Raw genomic sequence first — 16,888 nt, 5'->3', positions numbered from 1 at the left:
AGACACCAAAGCGTCGGTTTGAACAAGTAATGCTTTAAGCGCTCTCTCATGCATATGTTTGCTTTAAGGCAGAGTCAGCTTACTATTTCCTGCTTCTGCCACGTGCAAATGACATAAAAATATCTCAATAAAATGATTGTGATTTAAGTGGTACACACTCTCTGCAATGTGATTAAATGTTTGTAATAAAAGAAGCACTACTCATGTGCTGGTCAGCATCTGCAGCATTATGTTCACCAAGATAGCTTTTTTGTCTCAATATATTCAATATTGTTGCAAATTTAAGAGGTTTTGCAGCTAACATGTAGCTGTCAACTTGTGTCTCGAGAACATACAGCTTTAGTTGAGAGGAGCGCTATATTGCATGAGACAAAGGAGCATTTTTAGACTGCTTGTTTTATTTGTGTGAAAAACAATTGTGAAGGTTTTAATAGCAAAGTAATACAGTAGGTGTTGGCAACGCGAACAAGCCATGCAAAGTGTATGCATTAGAAATGAACTATCCAGATGAGGACCCCCCACCCCACTGATATATGTCAATGCTATAATATCAAATGCTGTGACATTTAACACATATGGTGACTAAAAAAAAAAAGGATAACTAAAGGAAGAGCAGCATTAATAAAACAACAATATCAACTGCAAAATTTATACAATTTTTCTCAAAACTTTTATCTTCGCATAAACTGTGGCCTCACACACTGTGGGCACTTTTGCTAACAACCTTCACATTTCACTAGTGCTGATTCTAGCTTCCCTTTAGCTTCTAGCTTGATTCTAGCTTCCAGCTCAACTGCAATGTTTTGAACGTCAGGGCATGTGCAAGTGATAATTAGTTTGTGATGGCCATGTGGATCTGTTTCTCTGCCTGAATAATAGGGAGAGGAGGGCAATGTAATTGCCTTGAGAACTATTAAACAGAAGCAGCATGGTGGATGAGGAGCAGTGGCCGGAATAAAACATTTCAGGAGTTCAATGTAGTAAGGATACAGGAGTCATATGATTAACTTCGCAAGAATATGAGGCCATTATAACACTAAGGGAAACAGACTGGCCCATCACACTGAATTTTCAAATATCCTAACTGGTCTAGAACACCTTGCACAGCTGCTGAAAAAAAAAAATTGTAGCATTGTCTTAAAAAGACAGCTTTTTTGTTTGTTTACTCTGCTATGCCACTGTACACATTATTACTATTACTTTTTTTTTTCTTTTGGAACAGAAAGTCACCATATGCCTGGAGGTTTTAGATCACCTTCTTGGTGTGCTCCCGATATATGAACAGTTCGAAAACATTAACATTGTTGCATGGTTTATTGCCCAAGTAGAGCGGCACGTAACGACTGACTACGGAACCAGGCGTGTGAATATGCACACCCTGTATCCAATCAACCCCTATATCAATCAATTTTGTACAATTAGACCTCCATATATTGAACTTTAATGTAACAAACCGTTTTACTTTGCAGAACTTATTTGGTGTGCATATAGAAATCTTCAATTTATTGAATTCTGTTTATCTGCAATTTCAATTTACGGAAACTATAAATTCTTCTAAAATTTAAATGAGGATATGTGTTGCATTTGAACTGTAAATTTTATGGACGTACAAGTGCTTTCCGGGAGTAAAGCTTCACGATTTCCTTCCAAAGTTTATTCGACTTAAGGACAAAATTCTGCAGCAAAGTTATAAACGACCACAGGTGACAAGCAGCTGAATGCGAGGTATCTGGTACAGACCCACGGGGGAAAACTTAAAAACCACAATAGCACACATTCAGGCGAATATGTAAACAGGCGAACTAAGCAGAGAACAAAAACAACACAGCACTGCTTTCATAGGTCCCGAATTATCAGAGTTTCGTCAGAGTTGGTGCAAGCACGCATCCGCAGATAAAACGGGCTCCCACCGTGCATTGACCAATACTTCTAGAGCTGACGCCTACACAATAACCGGGGTAGGTTACAGCACTTGTTTCTGCTCTGATCGTATAGTGTTCGAATGATGTCGCGACAACGCAAGTACTTGCAATAGGGGCGACGACCTTCCACAACTCCAGAACATCACAAAAGACCGTTTGCACATGTACTAACCAGCCAAACAAACTAACCACGGCAGCGAAGACCACTTAAATCGAACATACAACGCAGAAACACCTCGTAATTGTTTCACCATAGAGAAAGGTTACACCTTGTTGCACAGACGCTCACAAGAAATTCAAGAAATGTCCAAAGCGCACTACCGCCGCCTTTTAAAAATCCAACGGGAGCCAAGCCAAATCAGTAATAAGTTGGCTATTTGGGTGAATGCAACGTACCCATTAGAACCACCGGGTACGCGCAACGCCGGCCCCACGAATACCCGGTAATGGCTCCCCGCGAGCGGGCGGGGTGGAAAGTGGGTTAGACGCGGCGAGAGTCGGCGCGAAGAAAGAAATCAATAAACCACTTGACGGGGTTTGGTCGGCTACGGAGCGCAAATTGCGCCGCAGTGGCAACGCGGCCCGCGGATCACAAGCGGCGATTAGGCGAGGCACGACGCAAATCTTGAGAGGCAATTCAACGACTGCGCAGTTAAATAGGGTCATGGTTCGTGCGCGCCATTTTCACGTGCGCCTTTTCGGTCGCGAGAGAAAATAACTGCCCTCCGATTGTAGCAAGGACGCTGAAGGCGGATGAAACGGAGTCAATATAATTCGACGCCGTCGCTGCAACGCAACGTTTTACGTACGGTACGTTGTACCACGGCTCACACGGTGTGTCGCTCGTAGTAAATGGAGTGGGGGCGCGGAGAGCAGCGGAGGACGAACTTAACTGGAACGCAAATGCATTTCTCGTCGCGCATCGCACCCCATGTGTAATTACTAAAATGCGATGGCGCCTAATGCAATTGGTTAAAATTAACCATCCTAATTTTGTTATTTAGCCAATTTGACTTCTCGTACATGCAATGCCCGCATGGTAGAGCAGTCCAGCTTAGAGAGCACAATTAAGAAATCTGCAGCAGGCGATTTCCAAAACGATTCTGTTCAAAGAAAAGAATATATATATATATATATATATATATATATATATAGAAGGCTTTACAGTGCTCATAGGGTCACTTCAACACAACAGTCAGATAAAACATAAAGCTACTTCATGCCAAGTCTTCACAATAATTTTATTATTTCGCCAATTATTCACTTCGGTACCTTGTGCAAGTAATGGCCACCTTTTTCAAGTAATCCGGCTCAGAGCGTAAGGCCTAAAGGTTCAATGAACGTTCTCGCGAGATTCAGCAATTCTTTTCAAAATAGTGCTCGTCCAATGTACGCTGCACAAGCAGCACAAGATGTGTATAAGAAAATGCGTAAAGCCCTTTATTTGAGCAGACGTCTCAGTAGAAAAAAAAGAGGCATCCCTTGAGTTTAAGTCACAACTCGGTCACACGTACGTTTCGCATCATGGCACATAAGAAGAAACAAATAACCTCAGCTTCCTCCTCTTGAAGTGCCATCAGAAGCTGTTGACGAGGTCGAAGGTTCAGTCGGCACTTATACCCTTCATGGCAAAAAAAAGGAAAGGACAGCACAAGACGCAAGTTTCCGACCAAGCTCAGATGCTAACTAGATCCGACATCAGCTTGGAGGCGCCAGACCCTTGCTCACAAGGAAGGCATCAATTCTGGGCTCCCGACCCAGGAAGTTCCTCAGGAGCTCTTCAGCATCCTGCATCGCAAAAAAACACAAGTCAGGGGCTGGCCAAGAGTAATGAAGTCCAAGTAGACGAGACACTCGCATTGTCTGCTCACGTTCTATCCTATTTTTGGCAGTTTTGAAACAATTTCACAGTCACTGTATTTACTGAAATATAATGCCAGCCTCAATTCTAATGCACACGATATTTTTCATGGTCAGGAATATAAAATGCAATGTCCACAATTAAACTGCGCAGCAACAAATACAACAACAACGACAAATTTGAAAATTGAACTCTGGGTTGTTTCCTTACCGGATTTTCATGGTTAGAAAGCGAAATGGCGAATTGTACTTTAAGTATAGCCACAGGAGATCACTCATTGTTGCTGTTGGAGGTTAGAAGATGTGATTCAAGCTTGGGGAAAGGGGGGGGGGGAGGGATAGGGACATGATTTATTGCAGTTTTGGTTTCATGCTAGATTCTAACGTGCACATCATATCTTGTGAATTTTAGTGAAAGAAGTGTATTAGAATAGAGTAAACCTCAGAATAGAATAATCTCTGTTCTCCACGTAACAGCACAAGCACCTAGGTAGACACCAGCACTCTGACAGTATTGCAGACTGCACAAAAACATCAGCAAGATAGAAATACCTAAAGGTTAAGAGCCATTTCTCGACATTTGATTGAATAAGTACAAACTGTGTTGCTCTTTTACATTTAGTATAACAAAGCAACACCGGGCCTATGAACGTACCGCAATTGTGGATAGTTTGGGATTAGCCCATTATGTCTGCACGTAACCACATGGTCCCATTTTCCACACTATGGATTTCCATTCATCATGAAAGAAGTAGATGGCTCAGTTGCAGAATTTGTGTTTAGAAGATTGAGACTTGCTTTATACAAACTATATGGCAGGATATGTCTATCTGTGAACGGAAGTTTTTTAGAAATGCAGGAAAAAATCAGTCTTTAATGGGTTAAATATTACACAAAATTTTTTGCATACTTTATATAAAATGCTTCAAATTTTTTCTTGAACATGTTTACTCAGCTCTTAGTGCAACATATTTTTGTCCATAACTGAACGCAACAAACATGTCGGCTTCCAACTTTCTCTTCCTAAAGCTTGCCGACTAGTCTAATTTTGGCGATCTGCATTTTCCTTATTTTGCTTTCAAACATTTTTAAACGCAGGTTCACCTTAACCAGTGACAGAAAAGAAAGCAATAAAGGAAAAGTTTTTCGTGCAGTAATTCTTCCCCTAAGCATTTCAATAGTTAAGGAATTCGAGAAAGTAAAGCCTAATGAAATACAATTTGGGAAACTTCCCGTTCCTTGAGGAAGCAAATCCAAGAACTAGTATTCCAAAGAAGCTGGTCTTTCCAATGACTAATGGCAGCTATAGCTGCTACGATTGGCAGTTGACCCCTCACCTTCGTCGAGCCAGCCTCAAGAATCTGCCTCCGATAGTCCATGCCGGTCTTGGGGTTCAGGATGCCCTCCTTCTTGAAGCGTGTTTCAAACAGGTCCATGCTGTACACTTCACTCCACTGTTGGAATGGTGAACCAGCGGTTGACGTCAATGAGCATCGAATGAAGGGGCAAAGAACAAGACAAACACAGGGGATAAAGCAAATGTTGAAAGAGGGCCACTGACATCAAAACTGACTGACTGAGTGATTGATTCATTCATTGATTCCTTCATTCATTCATCCATCCATTCAATCTGGTTTAAGGTGGCACCAAAGAAAAACACCACATGAGTCTAGACTGTCAAAGTATTCCTTGAAAATTCTCTATATTTGTTAACTTAGGTGGATAATAGGTTGATTATCAGAAGAGAACAAAAGCTCTATGTTATATAAATTATTTTATTCCTTTAACGCTGAAACCCAAGCACATTTCAATGCGTATTTCTGTATTTGGGCTTAGTTGGCTCAGTGGAACTTCGTGAAGCTAGCCAAGTTCAATCCTTATCTCCTTTAGAATAAATGTAGTCCACTTTAACTGATAAACAATTAACCAGGCCGTACCAGGTGCCATCAAAATTTGTGACACTACAGCGAGCTGCTGTGGGAACCTCAAAGTGGCACTGCCACCCGTCTTTCGTTTTTACGGCTTTTGTGGCTTACCAAGCGTCTTCTCACAGAAAGCGTACCCTTTTCGGTACTACTGAAGGGTAATTTACTAGCAATTCCTTGAAAACATTTATTAAAGGGCCCCAGTGCAAATTTCAATTATTCACTGGTAGTTTTAAAATGCAGTCTAGCGATTGTTTGAACGAAATAATTTTTCAGATCTGTTTATTATTGGAGACAGAAGAGATTGAAAGACCTGTTGCCATACCACCAGGATGCAAGGGCAACTGCCAACAGAGACACTCTCTCCCTCTGCCTCGAGTAGTGTCCGCTAAAGCTCTTAAATGAAATAAAAGTAGCACGATCTTTTAAAGAATGCTGCTGTCATACCCTCTCACTAGCCGAACACCATCACATACTCTCGCAAGCTTTTTTCTTGCTTTGTATTTTGCTTCTGCCGACATCGCAGTGCCAAACATTGCGAGAGGTATATGCAGGCACCTGTCTCGCACCTCCTTTGTGCTTTTTCAGTTTAATTCCGTGTTCGTGACGCCGTGTTGCTGCGCCTTTGGATGCAGCACACGTGAACCTGACGGCAAGTGACTGTTCCAGATTCCATCTGCCAAACGAGACAGAGCGCAAAGGAAGGTGTGGTTTCAAAGAATCAGCCAAGCTGAGTTCAGCCCAATGCAATGGTCCTGGATCTGTGAGGAAACCGAGTGATTCTACGCTCGTCACTAATCTCATATGATGCCACTTGCTGGAAGTGGCTTCGTTAGTTTTTCGCTCCCTTAAGTGCCGCATGTTTGCGCTGCGTTTATGTTCAACTTTCGTGCCCAACTTCAATGAAGTTGTCTCCAAACACTCATGCTTTTTGTCAACTCAGTCATATATTCCATGGCACTGTCTTTGTTTCACCTAAATGTATGCAAACAGCACCTTTGAGTGTATCCCGATACGTTTTGAAGCAGTGATGGTACATAGGTAAAACAAGGGGCGCCAACCTGCAGAAAGATGAACTTATTGGGGCGACTTCGCTCCTTCAAGAGAAACTCAATTTGGTGCTCCGCAGAGATCAAAGTATCTGTTGCTATTGTCCGCTTTGTCAGTGGCCAGGGCAAACTTGGAGGTTAACTCCTCGTTTTTACTCTGCATGAATTTTGACAAGATAGTGTGCAAAATACGCAGCGCAGAATTTCTCGCACCCGCACGCAACATACACAAGCGGCGATATGATCCACAGTAGCAGCCTTGCACACACCTGTTAGATGACTGCTGCCACGCTTCTCAAGTTCACAAAAAGAAAAAGAAAATGTGTGGATTTATGTAAGGTACCCTACAAGCGAGCAAAGCAACTTGTGTCTCATTATCGATGGACCGCTTCCGCCGATTGATCAGTAACTCACCCCCCAGCTAGTGAAAACTCTAAGGCAACTGTGCACCTGCTGCTAGTCAATCATTTGCTCTCACAGCCTAGTCTTAATTTTAAAGGCTCACTGTGCGCGTTGGCCACTGGCCAACAAGGGAATGAAGCTGCTGAAGCGTGATAGCGACGGCGGTAAATCAACCAACGTCGAGGTCGCATGCAGCATGCGTGAGTGTCTCGCACTAATAGCAGAGCCAACTAAGCGCAACCACACTCGGATGCCCTTTCTTGATGTTTCGATTGCGAGTCATAATATAATGTAAAAAAAATTCCAATCAAAACACGACCTCAAAAGCGCGAGCGATACGTAGTGACTGCGGTTGATTCATAGAGCGTCTGCTAGTTCAGCACTGCGTACGGGGGAGCCACGGTGGACAGAAGAGAGAGAGAATGCCCGTGCAGGAGGAAGAGGGAGGAGACGGTGCTACCTTTATTTCATTTAGGGGCTTTAGCCTGCGCATGCGACGTTCCTTCCCCGCCGTTTCCCATACCAGAGCTGAGGGACCGCATCAGGTTCATGTGAAAAGCCCTACCTCCTCTTTCCCCCCCCCTTCCTATTTGCTGCACAGTGCATTTCCGATGGCGGTGTGTGCACAAGTGATGTTGTTGCACGTTCCCTATCAAACAATGTACCGAAACCTGTTGTGGAGAGCGACATTGCTAGGACTGTGCTTTACATCACGGCACTTGTGCATGTTACCTTGACTCTCTGGTTTAGAGTGACACTTTTTTGAGGGGAGGACACCTGGCGTCTGGTCTGAAAATTCAACTGCTTCTTTGGCGTGCAGCACTGTAATACTTTGCAGTGCCACAATCACACAATCGTCACAATTGTGCGCTATTGACACAATCGTCAATAGCGCATAATGTGCTGTGCTTGTCTGTTTATTATGGACAGACATGGCGGGGGACCCTTAAATCACCATAGCAACACAGAGCTTGAGGGATGCTGCTGTAAGAGTCCTCCAGATTAGTTTTGACAAACAGGAGTTTTTCAATGAGCACCTAATTCCAGGAACACTTTTGCACTTTGCCCTCATCTGAATTTTTGGTGCTGGCTTTACTGCAAACATCGGTTATGAGCTAACTGCACAAGTCTATGCACTTGTTCATCGTTTCGTCCCTATCAAGATGTGCTGACAGGGTTGGGGAATCTAAATGGTGGACTTGTGCTAAGCAACAGACCATAAGCAGACATCACAGCATTGGCACATTGTAACTAATATCTAATTTTCTCGGATTTAATTACTCTCATCTACTCCTCATTGCAGGATGGAGGACTCAAAAGAAATCTATCATTGAATGCAAACATATATTTTGACATCGAATGATGGATCCCTATGCTCAAGTATGAAGAAGTGACCCTGAAAGTATCCCGAGAACAGCCAATTTATGATGTATGATGTACTTGATGAAATTTGCAAGACATTGAAAAACTTGGTTGATGCGCTCTCCGCAATTACTGCTGTAAAATGAAATGGCCCACTTGTACGCACCAAGTAGCCGTAGTAGCGAGAGTCATAGCCGTTCATCAAGTGAACGAAGTTGCCAGCAAAGTTGGTCCCATCCTGTGGCTTGTAGCCGAGCAGCTTGTCCTGGATTTCTCCAAACAGCTTGGCCGTTTCTGCCTGGGACAGAAAAAAAGACATCCAGAAATCTCACGGTTAGGCAAACAGCTCAGGGTTCATTCACTATTAAGCACAGGGGGACACGGGTCTTAGATACTAAAAAATCACGAGAATATGGGTTTCTTAACAGTGGTATTTTCATAATATACAAACACTGCCGTATGTTCTGACCAAGTTTCCCGCGTCATGGATCAATATTTTAGCCGCAATATCAATTTATGTAACCGCCAGGCGCTATATTTTGACAGAAAGAAGCATAAGAAGGGGGCTTTTTTCATGCCACGCCGCTGCTGAACGACGTATGCTGTCGCAGCCATCTTGGTCGCGTTGGAAAGAACTACTTCTCTTCTTCAATTTACCACCACATTTTCGTTCGGCCCCCACCCCTATTCATTACTTAGAAATACCGCACCGAAAAAAAGTCCCAGCGTGCGACCCCATTCGCCCATTCCATGCATGTGACTAAATAAAGTCCTGCGATTGGCTTAGGCGGCTGGCGTTGTCTGCTACAGCGTGCAGATGCGCTTGAAAAGTGAACCGCGACGCCATTTTGAAAGCCGCTAGCGTAGTGTGTAGTGATGTCGGAAGTTTGCCACTTGAAACAAGTTTGGCAAGAAAAGAAAGCGAGCTTGCTACAACTTCGAAAAGTGCTCCGACCTTGCCGAAAAACACAGCGACAAACACCCGCTGGTGGTTTTTGCTGTTGGAGCTGCTGTGGCTGAGCCAGTAATGAAATTTAATTCATGGAACGAGAGAGCTTCATCTGCCATACTCCAGGAGCTTCATTTGAACCCGGAGCTACCAAACAGTATGAGAATGGCCGAGAAAGATAACCGGCAAGCAGCAGCATCAGCCCGCAAGCGTGCATCTGCAGAAAATCTGCGACAAGCCTTCAAAAATATCAGTTTTGATAGCTGTAGACGGACTGATTACATCTCTGGTGGCTATTGACCATTTAGATATGTAGATAGATGAATAATTTTTGTTATGTTTGAACAAAAATGAGCTTGTCCGTTTTTCCTTTTTTTTTTGCATTTTCTTAAAACATAAATTTTTGAATATTTGCATCCTTCCAGGAGCAATTTCGCAGTAATCGGGGTACCTAGAATTGTAATTTTTTTTGCAGTATTGAGCTACATGAATAATGCACACAGTACTAAGACCAGATTTCTGTATCTCAGTTTTAATATTTATTTTATTGTCCGTACATTAAACAGCCACTTTGAACCCATATTGACCAGAAAGCTTTGATGTGCTGTATAGATGTTAATAATTGTTATACCAAAAAAAACTATTCCTACCATTGTGAAGCTTATGGTTCGTAGTATCCAGCTATGTGCCTAAAGCAAGATATTGATGAGTTTTTTGCTCCATTGTTCCCAGAAACAATGCTAATTATTTTGGTTAACTTATGGCATATCTTAAAAACAATTGCATATTTGGAATCGGCATAAAAGAACTGAACAAGACCATGCAGTTTCATTAAATTTGCTAAAGGGGGGGTCTTAATGAACCTCAGCATACCCTTAAGCAAGCTAGAGGGGCTGCCAACACAAAAGAACTTTGTTAAGCCAAGGAAATTTTCCATACCATGTAGAAGAGAGCAAATTCATACGCGTTCGTAAAATTTTTCAGTTATGGTAGATAGCCAACGGTGATAGTTAATAATGTCAATGCCCGCCGTTCGTACTTGTGCTACACGTTTTATTAGGAAACTGGAACTGTCTTGGTGCCAACTCTGGTTTTCCCCTTAAAATAGATGCAAAACGCAGAAGCACTCTCACAAGACAACCTCCGAGCCAAATTGAATGACATTTGTTCCATTTAGGAGAAAGCTGAATTCTGTCGACTGTAAGAAGCAGATTGTTGATATAGAGCCTCATAGTTTTTGAAAAATAGACGAAAATCAGTAAGTCTCAAAGAGTTGAAGTACAGAGTTCACGAATCGAAAGTTCCTGCACCATGAACAGACATCGCTGTTTTGTGAACTGCATCCGTTAGTTGCCTCTGAAGCAGACAAACGTGATAACCTAAGAATTCGCAGCTTCTCGCTGGCTCTGCCTGGAATCACGTGGTGCCTTGATTGTTCGTATCATCCACCGCAGCATGAAAAAGCTGTTCGCAACACTTAAAATTTCGCAGGTAGTAAGCTAATGAACTTCGACCAGGAACGCTGAAAAATGTGTATCATCCTGAAGTTCATATCAGGTGTGATTGCGCCACCGAGATTCTACTCTGCTTAGATAGGAGCTCCTGTAGTGCAGCTCCCTTTCTTTACTCTCTCTCCTCTGTTCCAATTTCTTGCTCATCAGCGACTTTAGCAGTAAGCCCATTAAAGTTAATTTCCTGTCACGAATTTCAGCGTCAATCTTTTCTTTCTCAATGTACAGCCTCTATCCTGGTCCAAGACTGATAGTATACTTAAACGAAAGGAAAGAAGAAAAAGAAAAAGCCAGTGAACACCCAGTGATAAACGTTAGCTGATGAGCAAAAAATATGCCAGTTTTCTCAAGTCTTAACAGCACGGATTGACAAATGCGGCGCCCAAGTGCACCCAAGGTACAACGGACAAGTGTTTCCACATTCCACCTTCGTCAGAATGCGGTTGCTGTGGCTAGGATCAAGCCGGCGGCCTAGAGCCCAGCAGTACAATGCAATAGCCACTGATGGTACCACCATTGAGAGAAAAAACAAAACAGAAAGAAAGTAGGTTACGAAGGAGACCATGGCTATACCTGCGGCTTGACATGCAGCTCCAAGTCGAACATGGACAGAGTGATCATGCGCAGGTTGAACTGGCCCACGCTGGCGAGCCGCGAGGCAATCAGCGGGTCAGCCAAATCCTTGGGAAGTGGCTCGCCAGAAGCGTGGTGTTTCGACATGCGGCTCAGGCTCTCCAGGTCCCAGCACCAGTTCTCCAGCATCTGGGATGGGCACTCCAGGAAGTCCCGCTCAACCGTCATGCCCCTGCAAAGAAGCCGCAGCGCAGTCCAGTGACGCTCCAGAGAAACAGGTTACAGTTCAATGACTGACCAGTGGAGACAAGTAGCATTTGCATTAGACTAAGGACCGGGACGTTATTTGCGGAGATGCTTGACCCTCTTGCCTCCCCTGACATCTGCCTGCTTTCTCCGCATGGCTCTCGCATCTCCTACTATTCGGCTTTCCCGCTTAACGCACACACAATGACGGGAGGCGGTGTTGTATTTGCACAGCTACAACAAGTGATAGGCACATGCACTTTTAAAAATTATGGCACACTATTGAATTTGCCACATTGTCAGCTTTGATGCTCACAGCGTGGTTACAGCCTGGTTGGCTCAAAATGCTATCATATTGTAGCAACTCAACATACGGTAGAATTCGAGAGAGTCCAAAATAGTAGCACACCTACTTCATCCTGGCAAATCAAAATTCGGGGGAAAAATAAAAACGTAAATAACATTTGCACATGCGTCGGTGCTTAGGGTTTTACACATGGCAAATAGCAGTCTTATCCTCTCCCTCCCTGGTACGACAGTACATGGATCTCTGCAATATGATCTCATCGAAATGTGGTAGCCGGGAGTCAAATCCACAACCTTGCACCCAGCACTAAACGTCTCACCGAATGAGTCGCCACAGCCAGCTGAAACTGTGGTTTTAGTTGTTATGACTGCAATATCTGGTTCTTCAAGCACACTTCCTTGTCAGATAAAGACAGAGAAAGATAGGAGTAGAAAAGAGACCGGGAAGCATACTCTAGATGTTCCTAGAACAAAGTGTAAGCAGACGAAGAAGACAGTGATGGGTGGAAGTCGTGACAAGCACGGTGTTACGAAGAATCAATTGCTGCACTCACTCGAACATGACTAGCTCGGCCTTGCTGCAAACGTGATGCATGGTGTGGCCAAACTCGTGGAAGAAAGTTTCCACCTGGGCGAGAGGAAGACCAAGTGAGACAGCGTAGAGATCAGCACCGCAAATGGAATGCTGATAGTCTGGACTGATAACAGGCAGTGCAGAGCATTTAGTGCAGGCTCGCACGTAGCAAAAGTAGTCGTGTACACCCATCTGTCAACGCCACACGGACGTCACTGGTGTGCAACTCCGTGCACACTGTTGTCAGTAAATTCTTTTCATGGCCCATTCGAGTTCCCATTCTATTAGAGTGCCCTAACAGGGCCGCTGGTCATGTGAAGCCTCTTTCACAATGCCATTTTTCGCTCCGTCCAATCACCACAACCAATAAGCAAACTTCTGAGTAGTGCTGGCTTCCGAGGAGAACTCCCACCTCCTCCCTTACTCTCACACGCCCGTTGATAGTAAGCACAACAGAAATGTATGTGTATTTTCTTGACTTGAAGAACACAAATGTTTACAGTAGTGCAGATGCACAATAATTTATATTGCAATAGAAGTATTTTCACCAGTTGACAGAATGCTTATTTGCAATGTTAGCTAAGCAACTAGAAAGCCAAATTGATTTGGTTTTGAGGACCAAAGTTTCAGTTGTTAAGCACAAACACATGTGCTGGCCAGCCTTACTGCCATCATAGGCTGCTTGGATGCTGCTTTGTTGCTTCGTCGGCATATATTTTTTTCCACGACAGTGATAGAACAGCTCCTGGCTGTGTGAATGACTGCAACTGAGCATTACTGCTACCACAAGAGAGTTCCATTGACAAAAATGAAGCCATGGCATCGATAATGTAATAATTCTGCTCGAATGATATTCCTTCTTGCACTCTGCGAGTTGTTTGAGCAATGCTGCGCCAACCTTATCACTGTGATCACCTAGCCATGAACAGTGGATGATAAAAGAGGAATAGAATTGAACAAAAGAAATCTGTTGTGTTATGCTGTCCCTGATCATCACTACGAGACACATTTTTTTTTTTTACATACGCCTTTAAAGACCTAGAAATGATAAATAAAGGGAAATGAAAATAGGTGAAAAAGCAACTGGCCACAGGTGGGATACGAACGCAGGCCTTCATATGCTCTTACCAATTGAGCTACTGCAATGTTGTTTTCTCATCCACTTTCTTACGTATCTGTGCCTACATACCCTGGGAGTGTTAGCGAGCGCCACCGTTCACAGATTTGGCAGCAAAAGTAGAACATTTTTTCTGCCACCAGGGGTTACGTGATACGTCTCTATGTCTCATATAGTCTCTATGGGACTCATGGGATAAACTATACATCTTCAATTAAAAAATTAATTGATTCACTTTGTGCTTTCCTTGGCATCATTATATTGTCACAGTGTAGCGACGGTGAAGGAAACAGTAGCAAAACTGTCAACCAGCAAACTAAGTTTTTATTGGGCGAACCTGTGCCTACAAAAGTAAGTGACAGTCGAAGCATAACAATAGTGGCGAGCACAGTCGGCGATCGGCGAAATCTGATCTGCGGGTCAAGCGCGTTGGCTTCTATACATGACTCGTCGAATATTCCAGTGGTGCACGCATACCTGTTTACGTACCTTGCAGAAAGTACTAACCAATTCATGTCATGCCGCGTACAATCTGATCACACACAGTTCAGTGAGAACATACATAACAGATAGAATCAACAATAACATTCGAGTAAGTTCCAAATCATGCAGGTGCGTCTTGAGCTGAGTGATAAACTTAAAGAGGAAGCTTTAGCTGGGGTGCTCCTATCTAAATACACGTAAAAGGAGAATTCGTTTTTCTCGGCAACCACTGCACCAAATTTGACGAGGTTTGTTGCATTTAAAAGAAACACTTAAAATCTAGAGACTGCTGGTTTCGAATTTTTGAGTTAGGTTGTTAATTTTTTATTAAAAATTAGCAAAGATCAAAAATTTTCAAACACAAAGCTATACAGTTTACAACTCTGTAACACAACAACGAAAAAATGCTAACACTATTCTGTGAATTGCATCTAATAGTACACCTAGTGCGGACGAAATTGATATGTTACACATGAATATCAAAAAATTTAGTAGTAATATGAAAATGCAGCTTTTGCAAAACCCTTGTAACCAACATAACAAATTCAGGTAAGATGTAAAATAACACATTAAATTTGTCCACTTTGAATGATCCAATGGATGCCGTTTGCAGAACCGCGATATCTGTTCTTGATGCAGAGCTATGAATTTGTAAACTTCGTGCTTCTATTTTTTTCATATGGTCAAATAATTGAAAATTTTTTTAACAAAATTCAAGCCCTAAACGGAAATTCTGCTTCCAACAGTCACTAGAATTTAACTTTCTCTCTCAAATGAAATAAATTTCATTAGAATCGGTCCAGAGGTTGTCTCGGGAAAACGTTTTTGCATATTACATGTATCTGAATAGGTTGCGCCGGAGTTGGGCTTGAGCTAAAGCTTCCTCTTAAGCTGATAGTGGGTGAAATGCCGTGCTTGGTGAAAGGGTCAATAAGTACACGTGTCAATTTGTTGGCTCCATATGACAGAGCTTTAATTAAAGATGCCTTTCAGGAACTCTGTGTCACTGCCAGAGCACTCTGAAACGTCGATGCAAATAGGGTGCTAGTCTAGTTCTCATCTTACTTGTGCACTTTTTTGATGAGAGGTGCGAAATTTGCCATGTCTGACAACTACCCACGTCAAAGTGTGTCAGCAGAGATGGCTTGTCCGCTGTGGGTTTTGGAAAGTTGCAGATGACGGCCACGACCGGAAGCTGTCTGGAGCCATCCTGCTTGAGACAGCCTACCTACAAAAAAAGTGCCCCGATAGTTAGGAAACAAAGCCAAGCCGCAGAGTCACCAAGCCCACACAGCCGAATCTTGACAGTGAACATGGATATAATGAATTATCAAATATAATGAGGTAAACCTAAATTGTTTTTCAGCGATATCAAAACATAACAAATGTATGCTTGTAATGAATATTGAATGTAACAATGGTATATTCAATGATATTCAATGGATAACAATGGTATGGTCATAAAATTTTAGTTTAATCAACTCCTGAGGAGATGTCGCCACCAGTCTGTGGGAGTTTCACGCTCACAAATCATATTGGGCACGGCCAGACGAGTGTACTCGGACACCGCACCCAGAGAATTAATGCTCCTTCTCTGCTCACCTGCAGTGGCATGTTGCAGAAGTGGCTGTACTTGCCCTCCCGTGGGAACAGGTCCATGAAGAAGTAGCCAAGCAGCTCCTTGGTCTCGCTGTCGGTCACCTTAAACTGTCGCAGAGGAGAAAAGGGGGCAACATCAAATAAGAACACAAGCTGGATGGTGTACGTAGAGGCCCCGCACACTTGTACAATTCTTGCATCCGGCCTTGCACGACAAACTCGCGTGACATTTCAAGGGTGCTTCAACTAGTTAGCCAGAATGTAGCGATTTGAACACGTGATGAAGACCAGAGTAAACATTTTTAAAAAAGCAATACAGTCGAGCACCTCTACAACGAATGCCTCAACAACTAAATGACCTGTATAACAAAGGAACAAGTCTGTTCCGGTTATATTGAAAGCTGGGCAATTATACGGGTCACCTTTACAACCACGTGGCCCGAATAATGAATGATTTCAGAGGCCCTAAGCACTTCATTGCAAAGGTATTCGACTGTATACTCCACTTAATATTTAGCAGGCAATGCTGCAATAGTTACCGAGGTAGTGTGGTCAAAGAAGTCTCACTATGTGGGTGTCTACAGTACCATAGTTTCTGGTCAGCGATGCTTTCTATGAAATACCTACTTCATACATTACAACTTGTCAACATAAGGTTACATCAAGTCATGTGTTACTTGAGCCCTTCAGTACTTCCGGTACGTGACATGTATGCGTAGACAAGCGGTGCGCTGTGTGGTGGCTGGTTGCAGAAATGCATCTCAAATCTTCTGTGAAACTGAACGTTTAACAGCGAGGCAGGAACAAGAAGACGTGAGGACTAGCACTTGCCCTCGTGTCTTTTTGTTTATGTCTCGCTGTTAAATGTCCGTGCTTTCACACAAGATGTTTCAACACCAACTAGCCCAATAAGTTATGCTACTGAGTCGCTCCAATCACTTGGCAGTAGACACTTGTACAATTCTGTGACATGAAAGTATGAGAGCTAGGGTGCGATCTTGTACGCGTTC

The 16,888-nt window shown here is 43.1% G+C and overlaps 1 protein-coding gene across 1 annotated transcript in view; it reads right to left on the bottom strand.

Annotated features, from left to right (window-relative positions):
* Positions 1-3,339: 3,339 nt before the first annotated feature.
* LOC139053565 (thimet oligopeptidase-like) overlaps positions 3,340-16,888 on the bottom strand; it is a 41,538-nt gene continuing 27,989 nt past the window's right edge. The window contains exons 10-16 of the mRNA XM_070530495.1: positions 15,882-15,986; positions 15,400-15,507; positions 12,660-12,733; positions 11,554-11,785; positions 8,687-8,818; positions 5,120-5,236; positions 3,340-3,710 (exon numbers count right to left, since the gene is read on the bottom strand). Of these exons, the coding sequence (XP_070386596.1) occupies positions 3,621-3,710; positions 5,120-5,236; positions 8,687-8,818; positions 11,554-11,785; positions 12,660-12,733; positions 15,400-15,507; positions 15,882-15,986 (858 nt within the window). The 3' untranslated portion in view covers positions 3,340-3,620. The remainder of the gene's footprint in view (positions 3,711-5,119; positions 5,237-8,686; positions 8,819-11,553; positions 11,786-12,659; positions 12,734-15,399; positions 15,508-15,881; positions 15,987-16,888) is intronic.

This window comes from Dermacentor albipictus, unplaced genomic scaffold, assembly GCF_038994185.2.
Source record: "Dermacentor albipictus isolate Rhodes 1998 colony unplaced genomic scaffold, USDA_Dalb.pri_finalv2 scaffold_153, whole genome shotgun sequence".
NCBI classification, from domain to species: domain Eukaryota; kingdom Metazoa; phylum Arthropoda; class Arachnida; order Ixodida; family Ixodidae; genus Dermacentor; species Dermacentor albipictus.
This window is presented reverse-complemented; position numbering and strand designations above follow the sequence as displayed.